Raw genomic sequence first — 20,527 nt, 5'->3', positions numbered from 1 at the left:
TCTGATCACTGAAACTCGTTGCGGATTAAGTCCCTTTAAATAACATGCATCATTAGATCCCAAAATAATAAAACAGTGCATCTTCCAGTTTTCTTTGAGATGTTGCACTTGGTACAACTAGAACTTAGCAAGTTTTCAACTCAACTTTCCTTGCAGATTTCAGACCCCAGTCTCTCATTACGAAATACAGCAAAAACTGGGGTGTCACAACAATGAACTCGGTGAAAGAGGTGGCTTTTTTCCCGCTTACCCAGAAAAGCTAATAGAAAACTGTCAAAATAGGCTTAGGCCAAGCATGCTTGAAGGATGTAGAAGAGAGAACTTACATGCCATTCTCTCAAACATTACTTTCCTACTAGGGATGGCAGTGGACGAGGCGGTGTGTGTGTGTGTGGGGGGGGGGGGGGGGGGGACAAGGTCTCCACATCCCTCCCATCTCAAAATTTTGCCCATCAGCCCTGCCTTCATCCACGCATGGGTTTTGATTTTAACCTCCATCCCCAGTCCATTCCCCCTGTTTTCCATCCCCGGTCCAAATGGGGGCAAGATAGGGCAGAGCCTCATTTTTTGGGTCCTTCCACTGTTAGAGGAAAGAGAAGAGAAAAATGAGAGCTCGAGTGGCTCGTTAAGAAAGGGTTTTATGTCAGGATTAGAAATATATATATATATATATATAGAGAGAGAGAGAGAGAAATGGATACATGATAAATGGGTTTGTATGCTCTTCTAATGTTTTTTTTGCAGTTTCGACCCCATAAATGTGTTGGGCATCGTCGAGAGGAATTAACACCTAGATCATGTGTTTTGGGTGAAAAAAAGATATTTGAAACCTTAAAATTTTACAATTGAACCATGTAAAAACCCACACTTGTTGGAATCGACCACTTCAAGAGCTCATCCCTAAAAAACAAGTACATTGATCACATCTGTACTGTCAGAATTTAAAAACAAAACCAAAAAACCCATTTAGCAGGCATCATTTTAGCATATTTCATTTAACACATACCCATTGCTCATATATATATATATTTCAAACAATTAAAGTTTGAAGATAGTTTGGACAAAGTGTCATCGTTGATCACCTGCAATCAAACAACGATGCTGCAGCTTTTTTTTGTTGCACGCTCCAAAGCTTTAGCGGCAGTTTTGACTGCCCCTAAAACTCTGGACAGAAGAAAAAAAACACATTGCTAAACCTTTTTAAAAAAAAAAAAATCACAAAAGATAAGAGTTTTTTCCTATATATATAAGATTTTATAATATGTACAAGAGGGATGGAAGACGGGACGGGGAAAGAGTAAGTCCATCCCCGCGGCAAGAGTAAGTCCATCCCCGCACGGGTTTTGATTTTAACTTTCATCTCCGGTTCATTTCTAGTTTTATGTCCTCCCCATCCCTAGTCCATTTCCCGTTTCATGTCCTTCATTCATGACGCAACAGGATAGCAAGCAACCCCATAGTTTGGGAGTGGAAATCCATCAATGCAAGATTCCCCAAAAATCAGAGAGAGCAGATCCAAGCTGCCCACATCCTAAAGCTTGATTTTTGTCAGTTTATTGGGAGAAGAACAAAAATTAGAGAGAAATTGAGAGAATCCAACCAATTTATCTTAAGCAAAACCGTGAATAAGCACCACTAAGGACATGAACTTCTATACCCCAACATCAACTTATAATTTGATGCAAAGGAAATCACCAAAATTACACTGCATATGCAAACAGCGAACCAAAATTAGTGTTTCCCTTTCAATATTAAAGCAAAAACAACCACAAATTCACCAAAAAAAAAAGAGCATTCTTTATCCATGACCAAGGAACAGAACTCGACAGAGGATCATTATTTCACCTAACAATAAATTCTTAAAAAATCGAAAAAAAGAGAATAATTAATTAAAAAGAACAGACCATATCAGATCAACACTTCAGGGTTTCCTATCTCCCTCCGAACAAATCTAACAAATAGCCTCCATTAAATCACCAAAAACCAGGAACAATTTTTCCCCTTGAATAAACAACCATGAGAGAGAGAGAGAGAGACATCAAATTTTAAAGAAGAGACTAATTTAAGAACTGAAACATCCAAAGTGAATGTTATTTGTACCCTTAACTGCTAAGGGGTTATCTAGAACTTCATGCCACCACTTTAAAGGATATTTACAAAATGCCAAGGCAAAGAAAATTCTGAACGCTAGAATAAATAAAAATCATAAACCACCATAGGCTACTACTCATAAATCACACCACTGCAAGGCAAAATGCCAAAAATCAACAACCCCGGACTGTCCAGTTCTAACTAAATACCAGATCCATTGGTGAAAAACCACAGACTATGAACCCTAGAACAAATGAAAAATCATAAGCTACACTGGATTCCCCACTTCCACTAACACTAGAAACCCACATTCCAGTAACCAAAAACATTACCAGCAAACCATCCATGCCAAGATCCTAATAAACCATTAAACAAAATCCAGTACATCCCAAACCATGAAATAGCACCATTAGAGAAACATATAAACTTTTAAACCCCAACTTCGAATTACAACTCGACGCGAAGAAAATCACCGAAATTACGTTGCATAAGCAGAAAGCAAGCTAGAATTAGGGTCCCACTTTCATATTTAAGTAAAAGCCACCACAAATTCACCCAAAATAAGAAATGCTTTTTAACCATAATAAATCAATAAAAAGAAGAACAGAGCAGATCGACTTCAGCGCTTCCACCTCCCTTCCAGCATGTCTAACAAATAGCCTCTTATCCAATCACCAAAAACCATGAGCAATTTTTCCCTCCCATAAACAACCATGAGAGAGAGAGAGTGACAAACAGAGAGAGAGAGAGCAAATTTTCCAACAATTCTGAGCAGAAAAAAGAAAAGATATTATTTCACCACATAATTCATTATCTCTCTGGTTCAACGGAAATGAAAAATCACCAAAATCTCTTCAAAGTTTCACATAATAAGAAAAAAAGAGAAAAAGCAAGGAAAAATTCAACCTTTTCTGAATATCCAAAATATGAAAAGCTTAACCAAATCTAAGGTTTTTATAACAAAACTAAAGCCAAATTAACGAAGAAAGAATAAGGAGGAAGACGGATCCTTGTGCAAGCCTGCATCGTCGGGCGAAGAAGAGGAGGAAGGAATGGAATCAACGGTAGGACTTCTGGAATCGGGCGCGGGCGCCGCGGCCACCGAACTTCTTTGGCTCGCAGCGGCGGGGATCAGCGACGAGGAGGGTGCGGTCGTAGCGGACGAGGATGTCCTTGATCTCCTTCTTGGCCTGCTCGTCGACGAACTTCTGGTAGTAGGCGACGAGGGCCTTGGCGATGCTCTGGCGGATGGCGTAGATCTGTGAGGTGTGGCCGCCTCCCCTAACGCGGATCCGCATGTCCACGTTCGCGAACCGTGCGCGGCCCAGCAGCAGGATGGGCTCGAAGGCCTTGTACCGCAGGATCTCTGGCTGCACCAGCTCGATCGGGCAGCCGTTGATCTTGATCAGACCTCTCCCGGCCTTGCAGTACGTCACCGCCACCGCCGTCTTCTTCCTCCCGAAGCACTGCACCGACTGCTGCACCGTCGTCGTCGCCATGGCTCTCTCTCTCTCTCTCTCTCTCTCTCTCAAGTGTTAAGTTTGGGCAGAAAACCCTAATATGAGTAGTAGTGGGTGCCTAGATGGTGTAGTAATCTGAATTCGATAGCTAATATTCGGAATCTGATTTCGGTTTGGCATTGAGTTTTTTATTTAAACCTGACCCGAATCCAATTAAAATCCGAATACAACTAAAACCCTAACCTGGTTAAGCGTAAATATAGGGTTTTAAGCTACCCGGATTAAGTTTTAAGTTTTAAGTTTTAACTTTTTTCATTCGAATATGAATATGATTAGGTTGGATCTGGTTTCAGTTTTAACTTTTTTCATTTGAATATCAATCCTATAAGATTTATAATTTTTCAATAAACTTCTGAATAAAATTACAAAGTATTTTTTTGTATTTTCATTATATTGACCTAAAATGTGAAACAAAAGAATTTCGCAAAGCCAATTATACTTAGGATGCATATATATTAAGGAATATACTCTCAAAATTAAGGAAGCTATATCGCGTTCATTTAACAAAATGAGAGAATTTTGCAGAGAAAATTTGCTTCATCTCGTCAAGACGAAGAGAATGGCATACTCATTGTTTTCGCAAAAAATATCAACGAAACCTAAAAAATTTGTGGGTCAGACATAAATATTTCATAAAAATATATTTTGGGTCTCACATAAATATTGCATGAAAATATCTAGGTGAGCCCTATAGAAGACATATTTGTCCTTATATGAAAAAGATAAGAAGAAATAGAAAAGAATGGCACACTTATCCCTTAGGACGGAGCTCACACTCAACCTCTATAAATAGGACCCGCTCTCCCTTTTAGAAAATCACCACCACCTCTCTCTCTAGCTCTCCTCTCTCCTCTCTCAAATATTGCTCTCTTTAGAAAATAACTCTCTCTAGATTTTTACTCTCCCTCTAAAAAATAGTTTTTTCTTTAGAAGAGTTCCATCTCTCTAGAAAAGAGTTCTATAGATTTTTTCGTATTTCTTTGCGCCGACAAGTTCTACACGAGACGCTCTTGTTTGTAACCGTACAGAACGTAAGGACATGTCAGTCACGACCTATGAGCGCTTCTACTCTTGCACTAAGCCACTTCTACCAAATTTTTGGTAAGTTTGCATGTTGTTTCCTATTTCAAGTTATATTTGTTGAAATAATTATCGTGTATAGTAGAATTTTCTTTACCGTACACCTTTCTAAAACATTATCGGGTCATAGTCCTTGGTTCAAGCTTTCTAAGCCACCGCAAGCTTGCTTCGGTGTTCACGTATGTATCTTTATGACTATTTTTCGGTATTTATGATAAATTTTGTGTCATGAAGTCATAGTTCTTTGTTCACGCCTTCTAGGCGACCGCAAGCTTGCTTCGGTGTTCACGAGTGTATCTTTGCAACTATTTTCTTATTTACTATATATATAAATATATATACATATACATTATTTTATGCAAGTTACTTAACTTGATGTGTTGTTTCATTCACCGAGCTCCGCTTTACGCATTTGTCGTTGTGTTATTTTGTGCACAGACTCCTACTTTACACTATTTACTTTGTCGCCGCACTGTTATGTGCATAGGCTCATGCTTTTATTAAATATAACTATGTTGTAATAAGCGTACAAATGGTAATTAATCTCTATCACTCAAAGTGATTCAAAAGCCTTGCCCTATTCCAAACATTGTTTGGCAAAAAAACAATTGAAAAGGTTTTGGATTGGCCTAAAACCACACTTACTTAAATATTCAAGTCACCAGCATAAGGCCTAACTAAGTCTTAGATACGTACAATGGTGCACATATATCAAAACATCAAGGTAGCATTTTTCTCGTGAAACAGGAGAGATGCTGCCGAAATTTCTAGCAAAGTGCTCTCTGAGCTAAAAAGGGACATAGCATTTTTTCAGTTCAACAGAAGAGATCCTGTCAAAAATTCTAGCAAAATACTCACCTAAGCTAGTATAGATGGCAGGATGATGCCCTCATTGTTGGAACCATGCCAGGATGGCTCGTTCCATTTTCATCTTAAAGGCAATGTACTCATGAGGGCCGCTAAACCAGAGTAACTATTACGCCTTGTTAGGATGGTGCTCGTTGTGGCTAAATACTCCTGAGCAATCGATCAAAAGTAATATTTGATTATACATGCTTTTGTAAATTATAGTCACAAGAATAGTACTCGTAAGTGTCGTTGTGTTAAAGTTGATTATCCACCTGGAATGGGGTCACACGCTCGTAAAGGTTGTAGGCGCCAAGAGTGATATTTGCATGCATATAAATAAACATAATGATAGTTCCTATCCACACGAGAACCGACCCATGCTTTAAAAAGTTGATTGGGGTTGGGTTTATATTTTCCTTTGTACAAAATGCACTAGTTGCCTATATGGTACTCGGCGTTCTAATAATAAAGATTATGTCATCAAACATCTTCAGGACTTATGCTCATCTGAGGCAAATGATGATGGTACTACCTCGAATGACATACTTTATTTTATTAACCAAAGAGTTGAGGTGGTCTCCTAGTCACTTAAAGGTTAGGAGACCGAATTATCTATAAGACCTAATGGTTGACCCCGCTACTGTAGTAGTAGGATACATCCAAACCAGTCTAGCAGAAATTATCCCAACAAAAATCTGTTGCCCAGCTACGAATAGGGTCATTCAGGCCTCTGGGCACAAAAATACATAGCGTAAGAAACACCCAGATAGCTTATTTTGATGCCAAAGTTAGGTTCTCCTGAGTATCAGGAGGTGAACTTGTAATTTTCAAAACAATGTATTAGTCATAGGTACACTAACGAATGAATGAATAAATGAATGTACGTTAGTACTACTCATTCATCACCTTATATAAGATATTGATCTTGATATACTGTTATACTGATCCGGTGAAGGAATCAAATTATATCTGCATGACTATGCTAGGCTCGAGGAGCTCCTGCTTCGGTCCATAGGATACCTATTACGCTAAGTCATAGAGGCTTGAGCTATGATGTTTTCAACTGTAGCTTTTGAGTGATTTTTTATGTTTTCAACATATTATGCTTGTTAGAATTGAAATGCTTTTCTATGAGACCAAGAATGGTTCTAACCCTATTTTATGGGGGATACATGTACTAAACCTGCGGTGTGTGATACAGAATAGGACAACATCAAGATCTAGGGTTTCTCTAATCTTCGATAGACATTTCGTTTACAAAACCAGTTTATTTAGTACTACTTTACTAAACAATATTGCTTGTAACAAATAACTCATTTTGGTTTGCTTAAATAAAATATTTTGGTAGACAATGAGTTATTGGGCACATACCGGTGACCCGCCCGACATTTTTTAAAACTGATGATTAACTATCGTCTATTTTTGTTGCTAAATTCTTTTCTAAATTTTGTTGCAAAGAAAAAAAATAATCCATAAAGTTTTGACAAAGTGTTATTTTAGAAATCTAGAGCGCTACAAATCTGATTATGTCGGATCCATATTTGGTTTTAAATTTTTTCATTCAAATATGAATCCGGTTAGATTGGCTTCCGTTTTAGACCCATTGACATCCCTAGGCATGGTGGTAAAAATGGTTTGAATCTAGGGATGTCAAGGGTTTGGATTTGGGTCAGATATCCTATCAAATCTGAATCTGTTTAACAATGACAAATACACACCCATCGCTACCCCCTCTTACTACATGGGATGTGGCGTATGATCCTATTAGCTTAATCCAATTAGTTAAAAGTAATCAACATACAGCAGGAGTGGCATTGGCCCTGGGGAGACTCTCACCAGGTATGAGAGTGCCTTTAACGGGTGGGCTCTGTAAGGGCTTGAGTGTCGATGACCCCCCGCCTAAGGATTACCTCGTCGGGGCAGGCCCATTAAGTGACATGATTCTCGATAAGGGTTTTTTTGTCATAAAAAAAAAGATTAGACACTATCACTAATTTTTTCCTTTTATTTATAAGATCACAGCTTGATGACCAACGCCACAAACAAGTTGTTAAAGGTTCAGTAGCTTGAAGGGATTGATTTTGTTTTTATGAATAAGCTTGAAAATGACATGGAAACCATTACACCTTGAAAATCTTTCAGTCCAGTCTGAGCAGTTGATCCAAAATTAGTGTCTCAGGGAACATGTGAAGCTGGGGTTAGGAAGACCCCTACCAGTTATACAAGGATACCATTGGGATTTGAACTTGCAAAGTTCCAATACAAGGCTACGTGCACTAGCTGCTCCTACCAGACAAATGGAGCCTCCGTTGGTAGGGAACATGTGATTATTGTTGACAAACACTACAACTGCTTCTAGAAACTCGGAGCCATCTGCCTTACAAATGCTATAGGCTCACTTGGATTTGACCCCTTGCAGATCATTTCTTTATTAGTTATTTTTTTTATTTTGGAAAATTTTTGCTAGGTAAGGAACTAATGAGTAAAAAACAACTCTTTTCTTTAAAATTTAAAATTTCTAATTTCTTGTCGATAGAAACTTACAAATGTGATCTATATGGTTCGTTTAGTAGAAAACTTATTTTGAATCATGCTATTATGACAAGTAAAAAAGGTTTTTAAAGGGCTTTAAAATCAATAGCCCACAATGTGCCAAAATTTTGTAACTTCATCCATTGCAAACAAACCATGTTGAATACATTTATTTAGTTACATTGAGTTGATATAACTTTCACCTATGATTTTTAGCTCATCAGTTTCTTACCATCATTAGTAGCAAGTATTTTCCCTTTTGTTCACTTGGTTAATCTGTCCACAATCTACGGTTCGTTTTGTGAGAATTGCCATTTGGAGCGCTAGATTCCAACATGTGAATAGGATTTTTCAAGATCCAAAAATCGACCACAGTAAATAGTTCAAATTTTGTCAATTAAAAAGCATATTATTCATAAAAAACACGGGGCCGATTCCTGGTAAATCAAAACACACCTATAGGGTTGAGTCAAAATGATTTGCAACATGAGATCCCAACTTAATTGCACATCCAATTGATAGTATCGTGTATATATACAAATATTTGTGCATTAAGTACCTGATCACCCTCCATGTTGGAACAGGGCCTGTCAGTTGTGGGGAGCCTGATGGAGGGTAATCAGGTGATTAATGCACAAATTTTGTGCCATGTGATTGCACTCGATCTGGACTCTTATATAGAGAGAGACCGGAGTAACAGTAGACAAGCAAATTGTCCATTGTTATATTGAGCAAACGCATGTCACTGAAAACGTGTGTGATCAGCTGTGCACATTATTTTAGTGCAAAATGACCTTTTAGTGGCGGTCGCCACTAAAGGTCATTTTTTTCAGTGACACTGTTAGCAGCCGTTCAAGACCATCGCTAAAAGCACCTTTTGTGGTGAAAATATCAAGTGCAACACAAATATTTGTGCATTAAGCACCTGTTATGGGACAGGGCCTTAGATCAGGTGTGGAACCCAAGACCTGATGGAGGGTGATGGGGGCTTAATGCACAAATTTGTGTGCAATCATATTGTACCTGATCTAAAATCCCTTTTGTGCGCTATTTTCCGCAATTGTGTGCCTCTCATTTATTCTACGGTTTCAAATCATCCATTATTATTATTTTTTTTTATATGTATGGGACCATGCTAAACCGCTACTAAATGGGTTTTTCAGGCTTTTTTTTCATTTTATTTTTAAATTCTGACCGTACAGATGTGATCTATGTACTTAATTTTATAGGGATCAGCTCTTGAGTTTGATTCCAACACAAGGTGGCTTTTATAAAGTTTGAAAAATCAATGGTCTAAATCTTTGTAAATTTTTTAGGCTCCAAACATCATTTGTTCCATAAAAAAACACGTGATTCAGGCATAAATTTGTAGTAAATCAACCATGCCCAACACATTTATAGGGCCAGAACAACAAAAAAAGCACCGGCGAGCCTGAAAAAACACCTTTAGGATGCTATTTAGCACGAATCCATTATTCTCTCTATATATAGAGAGAGAGAGATAGGTAGGTGCTAAATAAAATATGCTAAATGATACCGGCTAAATGATACCGGTTTTCTGTTCTTTTGGTATTTTTAGCAGTTCCAACCCCATAAATGTATTGGGCATGGTCGATTTATGAGAAATCCGTACCTGGATCAAGTGTTTTTGATGGAAAAAATGACATTTGGAGCCTCAAAAGTTTACAAAAATTTTAGACTGTTGATTTTTCAAACCTTATAAAAACCCACACGTGTTGGAATCGAACACTTCAAGATACCTATAAAATCAAGTAAATAGATCACATCTGTACGGTCAGAATTTAAAAATAAAATGAAAAACTCATTTAGCATATATATATATATTCTTTATCTTAAGATATAATATTTTCAGTATTGTATCAGCCCTTGAAGATCCTGATTTTTTTCAAGTGAGAACTATATTTTGCTCATTTAATAAAAACCAAATGGTGGACGCCTGAGTTATGTTGAGTGATGATCAGTTATCCGTTGCACCCTATTATACGATAGAATACGAAACAACCAAAGGATTCCATATAATATAACCTATAGCTAGAATATATGAAATATATTATCCTTTTTGTTTAGCTTTTTTTTATTTTCCTCACAAACAAAATTGTGCTAGCGTGGATCCCAAATTTTAAAAACCGAAAGTAGGTTATCCTAAAAATAGTTTTGGATGACTTAAATTTTAGGGGTCGGATGGAGGCGGCAACTGTGGGGGCAGCCGCTGCTATCAATGGAACAGGGTCGATTTCTGCTGGGCACATCAACAATGGGAAAAAATCTGCTATGATGGCTGCCCCAACCATCGATCACAAAGGCGTGGGCTCACATTGTTAAGGGAGAACGACAGAAAGAACATAGTGAAATTAGGACTTTGAAGGTGAGCTCCACGAATGTTAACCCAAGAATCACCATTCCTCAAAGCAGATATGAGCAACTCTTAGAGCCGGATGGATTTTCATAGCTGGTTTCCGGGGGGTTCAGGAGACATGAAACTCCCATACAAACACATGATTGACACATTGTTATCTCAATGCCCCCAAATGCCCGACATCCCGATGCCAACCTTCAAGGACAGGCTATTCTTGATATCGGTAAGAAGTGAGGAGCAGTACAGGATCATCACCCGGAAAAGCACAGGGAGAGCTGCCAGACGAACTTCAGTCACCAATCGGTGGAAACTAGGCACTCTGATATGCTTGGAGATGAGCACGGAGCTCCCAATCTGGATACAGCTCCCTGATCTTTCTCCAGAATTGTGGTGGCAAGACATTTTTTTTTAGCATTACATCAGCAATCGGGGGAGAATTTGTGGGTATAGATGTATACACCAAATCTAAAGAAAGAAGATAGTTTGCCCAGGTAAGAATCAAAGTCCCACTCAATTTTAAGCCACAATCAATGGTGGAGATTGAAATAGAGAAAGGAGTTCTTTAACTGCAAGAGATCGTTTACTAAAGCAGTGTAAGATACTTCTCGGTGTGTGGAGCGATCTCCCACAGAAGAATAAGACTCCTCATTAAGGCTTGCTCATCGAACCTGCTGGAAAAATGAAAGAGTTCACTGCTCGACTTCGTAACAACCAGTTCAATGCTCTGCAGGTGGTGCGGAAAGAGTAACATGGCAGACACACTCTATAACCCCCCAAATATTTAACTCAAAAAATTTGAAATAATTTTTTTTTCTAAAATCATAGCAAAAATATTTTATTAATCTCTCAGTCAAATAATTTGGGCGGGTCACAAGTGATAGCACAAACTCAATAACATTAGGCAGATTAAAATCTTACATTGAAATCTTACAAGTCATAAATAACAAATTTAATAACTTTCTTAAAGTCAGAGTTCCTCACATCCACAGAAGATATGGTCTCATGGCTCTATCCGCAGCGACGACTGCAATTGTCCATCTTTATATGTTTTCTGAAAATATTAATTCAAATGAGATCAGACTACACCCGTCTGAGTAAGAGGCATAATATCAATATGAATGTGCTCATTGTCATGTGTATAAGTATATGTGCAACACATTAATATAAAAAATGTCAAATATTCAAACAAGTTATGAATGTACAATTCATCCAATACAAACATTTCATGGTTTAATATATCAAAGAAAAATATTAATGAGCGACACATCTTATGAATGAACCACATTTATGTTATAACAATTTTGAATGTAAATGAAATCATTACTAAGCTATGCATCACATGAATCAATCATAATCATACTATAACAAATGCAACATTGAGTATTGTATGTATACTTGAAGACTCTCAAATGTATTATGACTTTATGTTTCTCTTATTAATTACCTTGTGGGTACGCAGAAACATTCGACATCGTAGCAGACTGAGACTATACAGGGGTCTATTATATTTTTTAAATTAATATCTTGTATGACTAGCCATACGGATATCCAAAGGGGACGATTCACAACCGAGAGAGTACTCCCCAGTGGGTAGAACTAGAATTAGGATGCACACTGTAACTTCTGCAGAAGACTTAGATCTACCACCTAGGACGTATTGGCAGTTTTGGTCTCCCAACTCCGAAGATTGGGAACCGGGTAAGACGCCTAGCTCTCACAAAAACACAACTGTCCCACGGAGCTTGTATCACCTACCCTCTCCAAGGTAGACCATGGGTTCGATAATATACACCGTCTTTCAGGTGTACCCAGAACCCTGAAAAAACAGTAACATATATTATTGTCAGGTATACCCAGTATCTCGAGAAACTAGTAATATATATCATCTTTCAGGTATACCCAGAATCCCACATTTAGGTTATGTGTGCATATTTTTTATTATTGTTTGCTTTTGTGTGCAAGTCATTGCACCACAGGGGATTTCCAAAATCCCAACCCACACTCAGGGTGATCTTAGTGTATGCACATTACCCATCAAATGCTTCATAGGCACCAACCATAATTTCTCAGAATTTTGGTTCAACTCTAAGCTGAGTACTTATACTTTAGTATTTTAAAGTTTTATTTCTGAGCTCGGGTATACGTTTTGTACCCCATTGACCATGCACTCATATGACATGTCACAAGTACAACTTTTCATAAATGCTCGTATGGCACTCCAATGATCCCGTAAGACCGCAAGCTCGGTTTTGAGCTTTCACATGATCATGACATAGAAAATATCCTTTATTATGCTAATTTTTGCAGAACAAGCATAGGTCAACTAGCACAAAAACATGTCATAACATTCGCATGCAATCCTCATTCAATTTATATGTAAGTGCATTAACAATGTATTGCCTATACAATTTCCACTAGAATTTGGCATGCTCAGTTTTAATCTTGTACTATTGTGCCCTTGTAGTTTTTCTTATTTGTGCAATTATAACAAATATATGCATTTAACAATAAGTAGTTAATGCATTGAAACATTGGTTGTATCCTTCATATATCAATCACTTACAAAAACCATGTGCAACATGAATATGTCATGGATATCTCATTTGTTTGCCACATTCATCGATACATGACATTCTTTTCATAAGCATATCATAAAATCATCAAGCTATTTAAACATGTGCACTAAAGTGGGCTTTTGCCATAACCAATGTATTTGTACATAAGTGTGTTTCAGATCTACTCTGAGTATGTGCATAATAGTGAGTCTCAAATATAACACACATTTCATTTGTAGGGAAAATAACAAATATAAGTTGGCATTTCACAACTTGAGAATGAGATAAACATTCATTTCAGGAACAAACAGTACAAAAATGCAACTTTTGCAAAAGTGTGTCTGCGTACACTATGATGGCAAAAAACCATCCAAACTTTTTTCTTTATTTTTCTTTATTTTTCTTTAAATTGCCAAATAGAACAAGAGCACGTATCGCTTGACGTTTTCTGAATTCAAGTATTTTATCATTTATAAGATCGCACTGAACCCTTTTGTCTCACAAAATTTTGTATCATATATATATTTTCTTTAGACTGTAATTGGGCTGCTCTGAGTCATATACAAGCTGATAGTCAGTGGCAACCACAACTAGGCATATTGAGTAATAAAATCATGTTGTACTGGTTATGAACAAAAAGGCAATTAAACATACTGTCTAGGAAGATCGTTATCGAGTTATCAGATAGGCTGGGGTGAGACAGACCCCAATCTGTTATGCTACCACAAGGTAACGTGTTTGCAGGATGCTTATAAGATGATAACTAATAATTGGACTAGGGTCGAACAAACCCCTACGGGTTCACATTTGAAAATACCAAATCCATATATTATATTTTCGTTTTGTTTATAATCAGTCAGCCAAAGAATGTGCTTCATGGATCAGATGCTATGTGTGTGTTGCCCCTTAAAAAAAACAATGCATGATATAGACCTAGTGTGCTCAACCCACACGTTGATGGCATGTACCCACTTACCGAACTGACGATGGTCTGCTGCCATGAGTGGCAGCAGCACCCAGTAGGGTACTACGCATCTCCCAACTTAACCCATGTTATTCACCAAGGAAAAATCTTAGCCACGTATTGTCAAAAAAAAATAATCAGCAACCACTGCATAATTGTTTAATGTCCAATACAACATGCCTTGTTCAAATTAAATTTTTAAACATTCACGATAGGGGCAAGACCAACAAACATGAAGAAATAATTTTTTTTCTCTAACATTCATGTGTGCAGGTCGTGTGGTTCTGATTTCCACGTTTTATTTCCCTTCCTAATAGAGCAAACCGATACCCAGTGGATTGTTTCAGAAATAACACAACTTCTATCTATGTTGTGGATCTCGTTTGTCAAAACAAAAGAAGAGTCTGTAACCCCGGATTCGTTCTACCTTTGTCAGCATTTACATAGGTGAACAACAAAACCAAATGGTCTTTAATCAACTAGTCTATGCTTACACGAGTAAACCGAATATCATTGCACACACGCACTCATTCATGGTCACGCAAGTCATCTTAAGTGAAATACCAAAAAATGGTTATTTTCAACACTAATCCATGTTGTCATATACTACATCACACCGGGAACGATCTGTACACAAGCAAGTTAACGGTCTATGTCAAGCTATCATTGTTGAAACCAAAAAAAAACTTTGGTGACCAAGTCTAAGAGGAAATAAAGTGTTTGACCAACGTTTATAAGGTTTTTTTTTCTAAGTTTGGTACCAACGACCCAGCACAAATGTATGCTTAAACAAAATCTATAACTCAAGTAGATTAATCCTAACAACAAGAACTACTAGATAGGCATGAGACGGTCCTTTCATTTTGATATTCATCTAACTCTAACATATGAAAATAAAAGCTATCATCCAACATGCATAAGGGTCCGGCTGCGTATTCACCTAAGTACCTAGTCGTTTGTCATGAGTAAATAGGATGCTCGTTTTGAGTAAGTTTAGTGAAATGATCTACATGAGCATAATGTGGTACAACCGACCCATGTCATCTTACATACCAAAAATATTGCAGAATATTTGTACTATGAAGCATCAAATACATGCATAAGGACATTATACCCCTTACCTTATTCGGAAGATCGAACACGTGAGTGGCATTTCTTCTTCTCGGTTGGAGCTCCACGTAAGGTGAGGAAGAGAGCTCCCCACGTCAATAATGGGGGCTTAGGATATATATATATATATACATATATATATATATATATATAGAGAGAGAGAGAGAGAGAGAGAAGTGGAGTAAAAGTTGAACTCACATTTTTCTCTCAAGGCCCCCTCTTTTCCCTATTTAATCTCCCTAAAAGTAGCCTCTTTCAAAACTTTTTAAACTCTTGGAACGTCCCACACATCCTCCACGATTTTGTGGTTTGAGTTCATTTACGTTAACACCCATTACCTCCTTGAATAGATTTTTCTCTAACTTCCTTTCTTTTCACTTTTGTGATACCCTCCATTACTTTTTGTGAAATTTCCCTAAAATGTTGGGAAAATGAGAGGAGTAACAACTCCTCTCACATTTTTCGTGGAGGGATGGCTAAAAGATAGATATGCTTTTAGCCTCCATGTTTTACCTATTTCAAAAAGGTAAGAATGCAACTTAATTCGTGTAAAAAGAACCCAGGTGCACAGAGGTTTTGAACTGAGGTCCATTCCCACAGAAGCAATGAACTCCACCACTGCACTATATTGCATTTTGTTGTAATTAGTGCGAAATTTATTTTATTTAAACTTGTTTGGGCCTATTTTTTATTTTTATGTAAAAAAGAAAAACATTTTCCTTTATACTACACATGTGTGCACAGTGGGTTTTGAACCTGCATCAAACCTCAAGAGGTAACATGCCTCACCTCTACACTACTCTCTCTCTCTTGTTGCAAGTTTTGTCTGAATTACTTTAGATAAACTCTTGTTCGGCATTCTTCCCTAAACGACTTCACCTTTTCCATGTGGATTCTCTTGACTTTTCTTACACACCTACGAAACTTCATTAATCGCTTTCCGGGTTTTGAATAAGGTTCCATAATATATTTGGATATATCGAGATCCAATTGCAATCGCGTTGAGATTCAGATCTCAAATCCAAGTTGGATCTAAAATATACTTTAGATCTTCTAAACTCTCTAACTAGATTTTTGGATCTTGATTAAGATTTGATCGTATTTAGATCCATTGAGATTAAATTGAATTCAAATTGGATTTCAGATCCATCAAGGATCCGAATCCACTTGCCTTAACTGAATCCAATTACTGGATTCATTTGATCTTATTCGGATTCAAGATCCATTTGGATCAAATCCATATCATACTATCGTATTTAGTTTGAAGAATTTTAACATTTATTTATTTCGATAATCACCAAAATTTTGCAGATTTTACATCCTTTCCCCCTAAAAAGAAATTCCGTCCTCGAAATTCGTTACAAGGACTAAACAACTAGACTGAAGTATCTTTCTTGTATTTTAAATTTTTGATTTTTTCTCGTATGTTATCCAATAAAAATCTCTCAGGTAATTTCAAATATCCAATCTATGTGCTTTATTCTATATTATTATTATTACTATTATTATTTTTTTTATCATTAGTTATAACACTATGAGAAGAGAAGCATGTCCCTTTTTAATAAATAATGTTCTCATTTTTGCCTTATGCAAAATCTTATAATGCTCATCCAGGTGGTATCCTTATCACTATACAAGGGACCGTAGTATGTGTGTTATTCCAGATGAAAACTTCAAAACAAATTAAAATTCAAACCTCGTGTCCCGTTTAGAGTATGTAGAGTCCTATTCAGGATATATAAAATCCCTTTCTGAATCCATAGTGGCATAGCCTTTTATTTTATAGGAAGTGATATATATCAATTGGATAAGATATTATTCAGTGTTCAACGCGTATCTAATCTCGATTCGTCAGATCCTATATTCCTGATAGAATTCGATTAAAGTCTAGTGTTGGATTCAAGATCAATTTTTTTTTTAGTGAAATCTACATCCAACAAATCTTAGATATCAATGCATAAGATTATAAGAATTTAAATTAGTCAAATCTAAGTGTTAAGACTTATAATCATTCAATTGAAATTTAATTCCAAAATATTCACCTTTATTTCCAAAGAACATAAATAGCAAAAAAAATTAGATTGTATTTTTATTCTAGTTCACTATTTAAAGATTCTTTATTATTCATCCTGACTTGGCATTGTGGTAGTTTGTTGTGTCACAACCTTAGTTAGGTGTTGAGTGAATCAATGAGATCATCACACTTAGCTCCTCAAGCCATCTACTCGAACAACAAAATAGCATACATCTCTCGCTTATCTTGATCACAACGTATATCGAATGATGTTTCTAGCAATATATCTAGGTTCTCGATTTTCACACAATAAATCAATTTCTTCAAGTAATAAAAACTTAATTCAAATATTATATACTTACAAAGCTCTTGCAGGGTCGCTGGAAGGCCATGAACCATATATTCTTGTCCTGCTCTGATACCACAACTGTAATGCCCCAAATATTTAACTAAAAATTTTTGGAATAATTTTTTTTTCTAAAACCACGACAGAAATGTTTTATTAATCTCTCAGTCAAATAATTTGGGCGGGTTACAGGTGATAGCACAGACTCAATAACATTAGGCGAATTAAAATCTTTTCTTGGAATCTTACAAGTTATAAATAACAAATTTAATGACTTTCTTAAAGTCAGAGTTCCTCAGGACATCCACAGAAGATATGGTCTCATGGCTCTATCCGCAACGACGACTGCAATTGCTCATCTTTATCTGTTTCTTAAAAATATTAATTCAGATGGGGTCAGACTACATCCGTCTGAGTAAGAGACATAATATCAATATGAATGTGCTCAGTGTCATGTGTACAAGTATATGTGCAACACATTGATATAAAAAATGCCAAATATTCAAACAAGTTCTGAATGTGTAGTTCATCCAATACAAATATTTCATGGTTTAATACATCAAAGAAAAATATTAATGAGCGGCACATCTTATGAATGAACCACATTTATGTTATAACAATTTTGAATGTAAAGGAAAACATTACTAAGCTATGCATCACATTAATGAATCATAATCATACTATAACAAATGCAACATCAAGCATTGTATGTATACTTGAAGACTCTCAAATGTGTTATTACTTTATGTTTCTCTTGTTAATTACCTTGTGGTACACACAGACATTCGACATTATAGCAGATTGAGACCACACGGGGGTCTATTATGCCTTTTAAATTAATATCTCGTATGACTAGCCATATGAATATCCAAAGGAGACGATTCACGACTGAGAGAGTACTCCCCAGTGGCTAGAACTAGAATTAGGATGCACCCTGTAACTTTTGTAGAAGACTTGGATCTACCACCTAGGACGTATTGGTAGTCCTGGTCCTCTAAATCCGAGGACTGGGGACATGGTGAGACACCTAACTCTCACAAAAATACAACTATCTAAGAAGCTTGTACCACCTACCCTCTCCAAGGTAGACCATGGTTCTTTCAGGTGTACCCAAAACCTTGGAAAACCAGTAACATATACCGTTGTCAGGTATACCCAGTATCCCAAAAAACTGGTAACATATATCGTCTTTCAGGTATACCCAGAATCCCACATTTAAGTTATGTGTGCATATTTTTCATTCTTGTTTGTTTTTGTGTGCAAGTCATTGCGCCATAGGAGATTTCCAAAATCCCAACTCACACTCGGAGTGATCTCAGTGTATGTACATTACTCATCGAATGCCCCATAGGCACCAACCATAATTTCTTGCATATTACCAAAAAAATTTATAGCAAGAAGGTGTTTCTCCACAAGTAAAAGCCTGAATCACAAGGAATGGTCCGTTCTTGCATTGGTGGACAAGACATCCAAGGTCTTTTTTGAATTTGGGAGGGTAGACCTTGTGACTAAAGTTGTTCGTTTGTTGAAAGGTAAAGAACGACCCCAATGTATTCCGCAAAAAGGTTAGATGTCTTTTGTGTATACTTCATAGATTAATTATATAAAAATCTTAATTAAACTCAAATCATATTGCTAAGTATCTTGCTAAAATTGCCAATGGGGATCCAAAAATGTTGGAAAGATAACACTCCTGATTGGCTCCCTGGAGGAGGGATATATGATTTACTATAAAAGGACATTATTCAATCGAATTTGGTAGGGCCTAACCCTAGCTTGCCTTAAAAAAAAGGTTTTGGATTCAAAAATCTGAATCTGAATTTGAGAATAGAGAACGACAGGCTTTTGCTTACGAGGGGTCGTACCTCGTATGTAGTTCCTAGAAAGAAAACAAGTTTGATGGTGTAAGACATCACCAAGGGTGGAAAAAATATGAAACATGAACAAATATATGAACGTTAAAAAAATCAACTCTTTTAAATAATGAAATAAAACACGTAAAAAAGTCTTACATCGAGCTTAGGTAGACCTTTTCTATGACCATGACGAGCCTGATGAAACTCAGGTAACACTCCGGCTAAGCGCAAGCTCCAAAAGATTGGATCAGATAAGGAATATGGGTCATAGACTAGATTAGGTAGGCTTAACTAGGCTAGACCTACTTAAACAAGGTTAGAGTGCTAGGTTCTAAAAAGTTAGGGCGAGTAAGATTTTGTAGAGGGCAAGAGTGCTTCAAGATCTCAAGTGTCATGTGATAAAATTGGGGAGACAGAATTCCTATTTAAGTATCTCTGGGCTCACACCGAGACCATGTGGGTTAGGTTTGAGAAATGATCCAATATGACTCTCAACCTCCTTCTCTTTCTTGACCCAGCTAACTTGGTTTGGGTTCAGTCCAAACCAAGTGGGTCCAACCCACCTCTCTCATTTTTTTACCAGACTCGGTCTGGGTCTCAACCAGACTGATCTAGTTTGACCTCAGTCCACCAGACTCGGTTTGTGGTTTACCAAATATAGCCTAGAGAGTATCTCGTTTCTCTCTCTCGATTAAGGAACGCCACAACCATGTGGTTGCCGGCAATTAAGACAGAGGTATCCATCATCTGTCTCGCCCTCTCTTTTTTTTTTTCGGCAAAGTCGCCAGCTATGTCGGTGGTTGAGACAGAGGATGCCACCCTTTATCTCGCCCCTCTCTTTCCCACTATGGGTGTCGTCGGCCACTAGGGAGGTTGTCGATGGTCTCTGTCTCAATTCCTCCTTGTTGACGCCATCAACCATCATGGTTGCCGGTGTCAGCCCTCTCTCTATCCTTTTTTTTTATGGTACCGACAACCACCATGGTTGCCGACTCATCTCTCTCTTGTTTGAAATAGTGACAGCCACTCTCTCCGTCGCTCGAACACTGCCGGCAACGAGCAAAGGGAGTGGGGTTACCTGCCGGTTGCTCTCCCTTCTTAAGACGATGCTTTGATCGGCCTCACTCTCTTCCTCTCTTTTCTATCTCACTTCTCTTTGTCTTTGTAAAATGAAGAAGATGAGATAGGGCTCATGGGTTTATATAAAACCCATGAGTACCCAATTTAAGAATA

The 20,527-nt window shown here is 37.2% G+C and overlaps 1 protein-coding gene across 1 annotated transcript; it reads right to left on the bottom strand.

The window, feature by feature from the left end:
* Positions 1-2,859: 2,859 nt before the first annotated feature.
* On the bottom strand, positions 2,860-3,636 carry LOC149830945 (small ribosomal subunit protein uS9-like). Its single transcript, XM_090013559.1, has one exon. The coding sequence runs from the start codon at positions 3,588-3,590 to the stop codon at positions 3,150-3,152; it is 441 nt and encodes a 146-aa protein (XP_089869685.1). The 5' UTR covers positions 3,591-3,636; the 3' UTR covers positions 2,860-3,149.
* Positions 3,637-20,527: the final 16,891 nt, after the last annotated feature.

The sequence above is a fragment of the Nuphar pumila genome, chromosome 7 (genome assembly GCF_984573655.1).
Source record: "Nuphar pumila chromosome 7, dmNupPumi1.hap1.1, whole genome shotgun sequence".
NCBI lineage: Eukaryota > Viridiplantae > Streptophyta > Magnoliopsida > Nymphaeales > Nymphaeaceae > Nuphar > Nuphar pumila.
The sequence above is the reverse complement of the archived record's forward strand: the minus strand, read 5'-3'. Positions and strand labels throughout refer to the sequence as shown.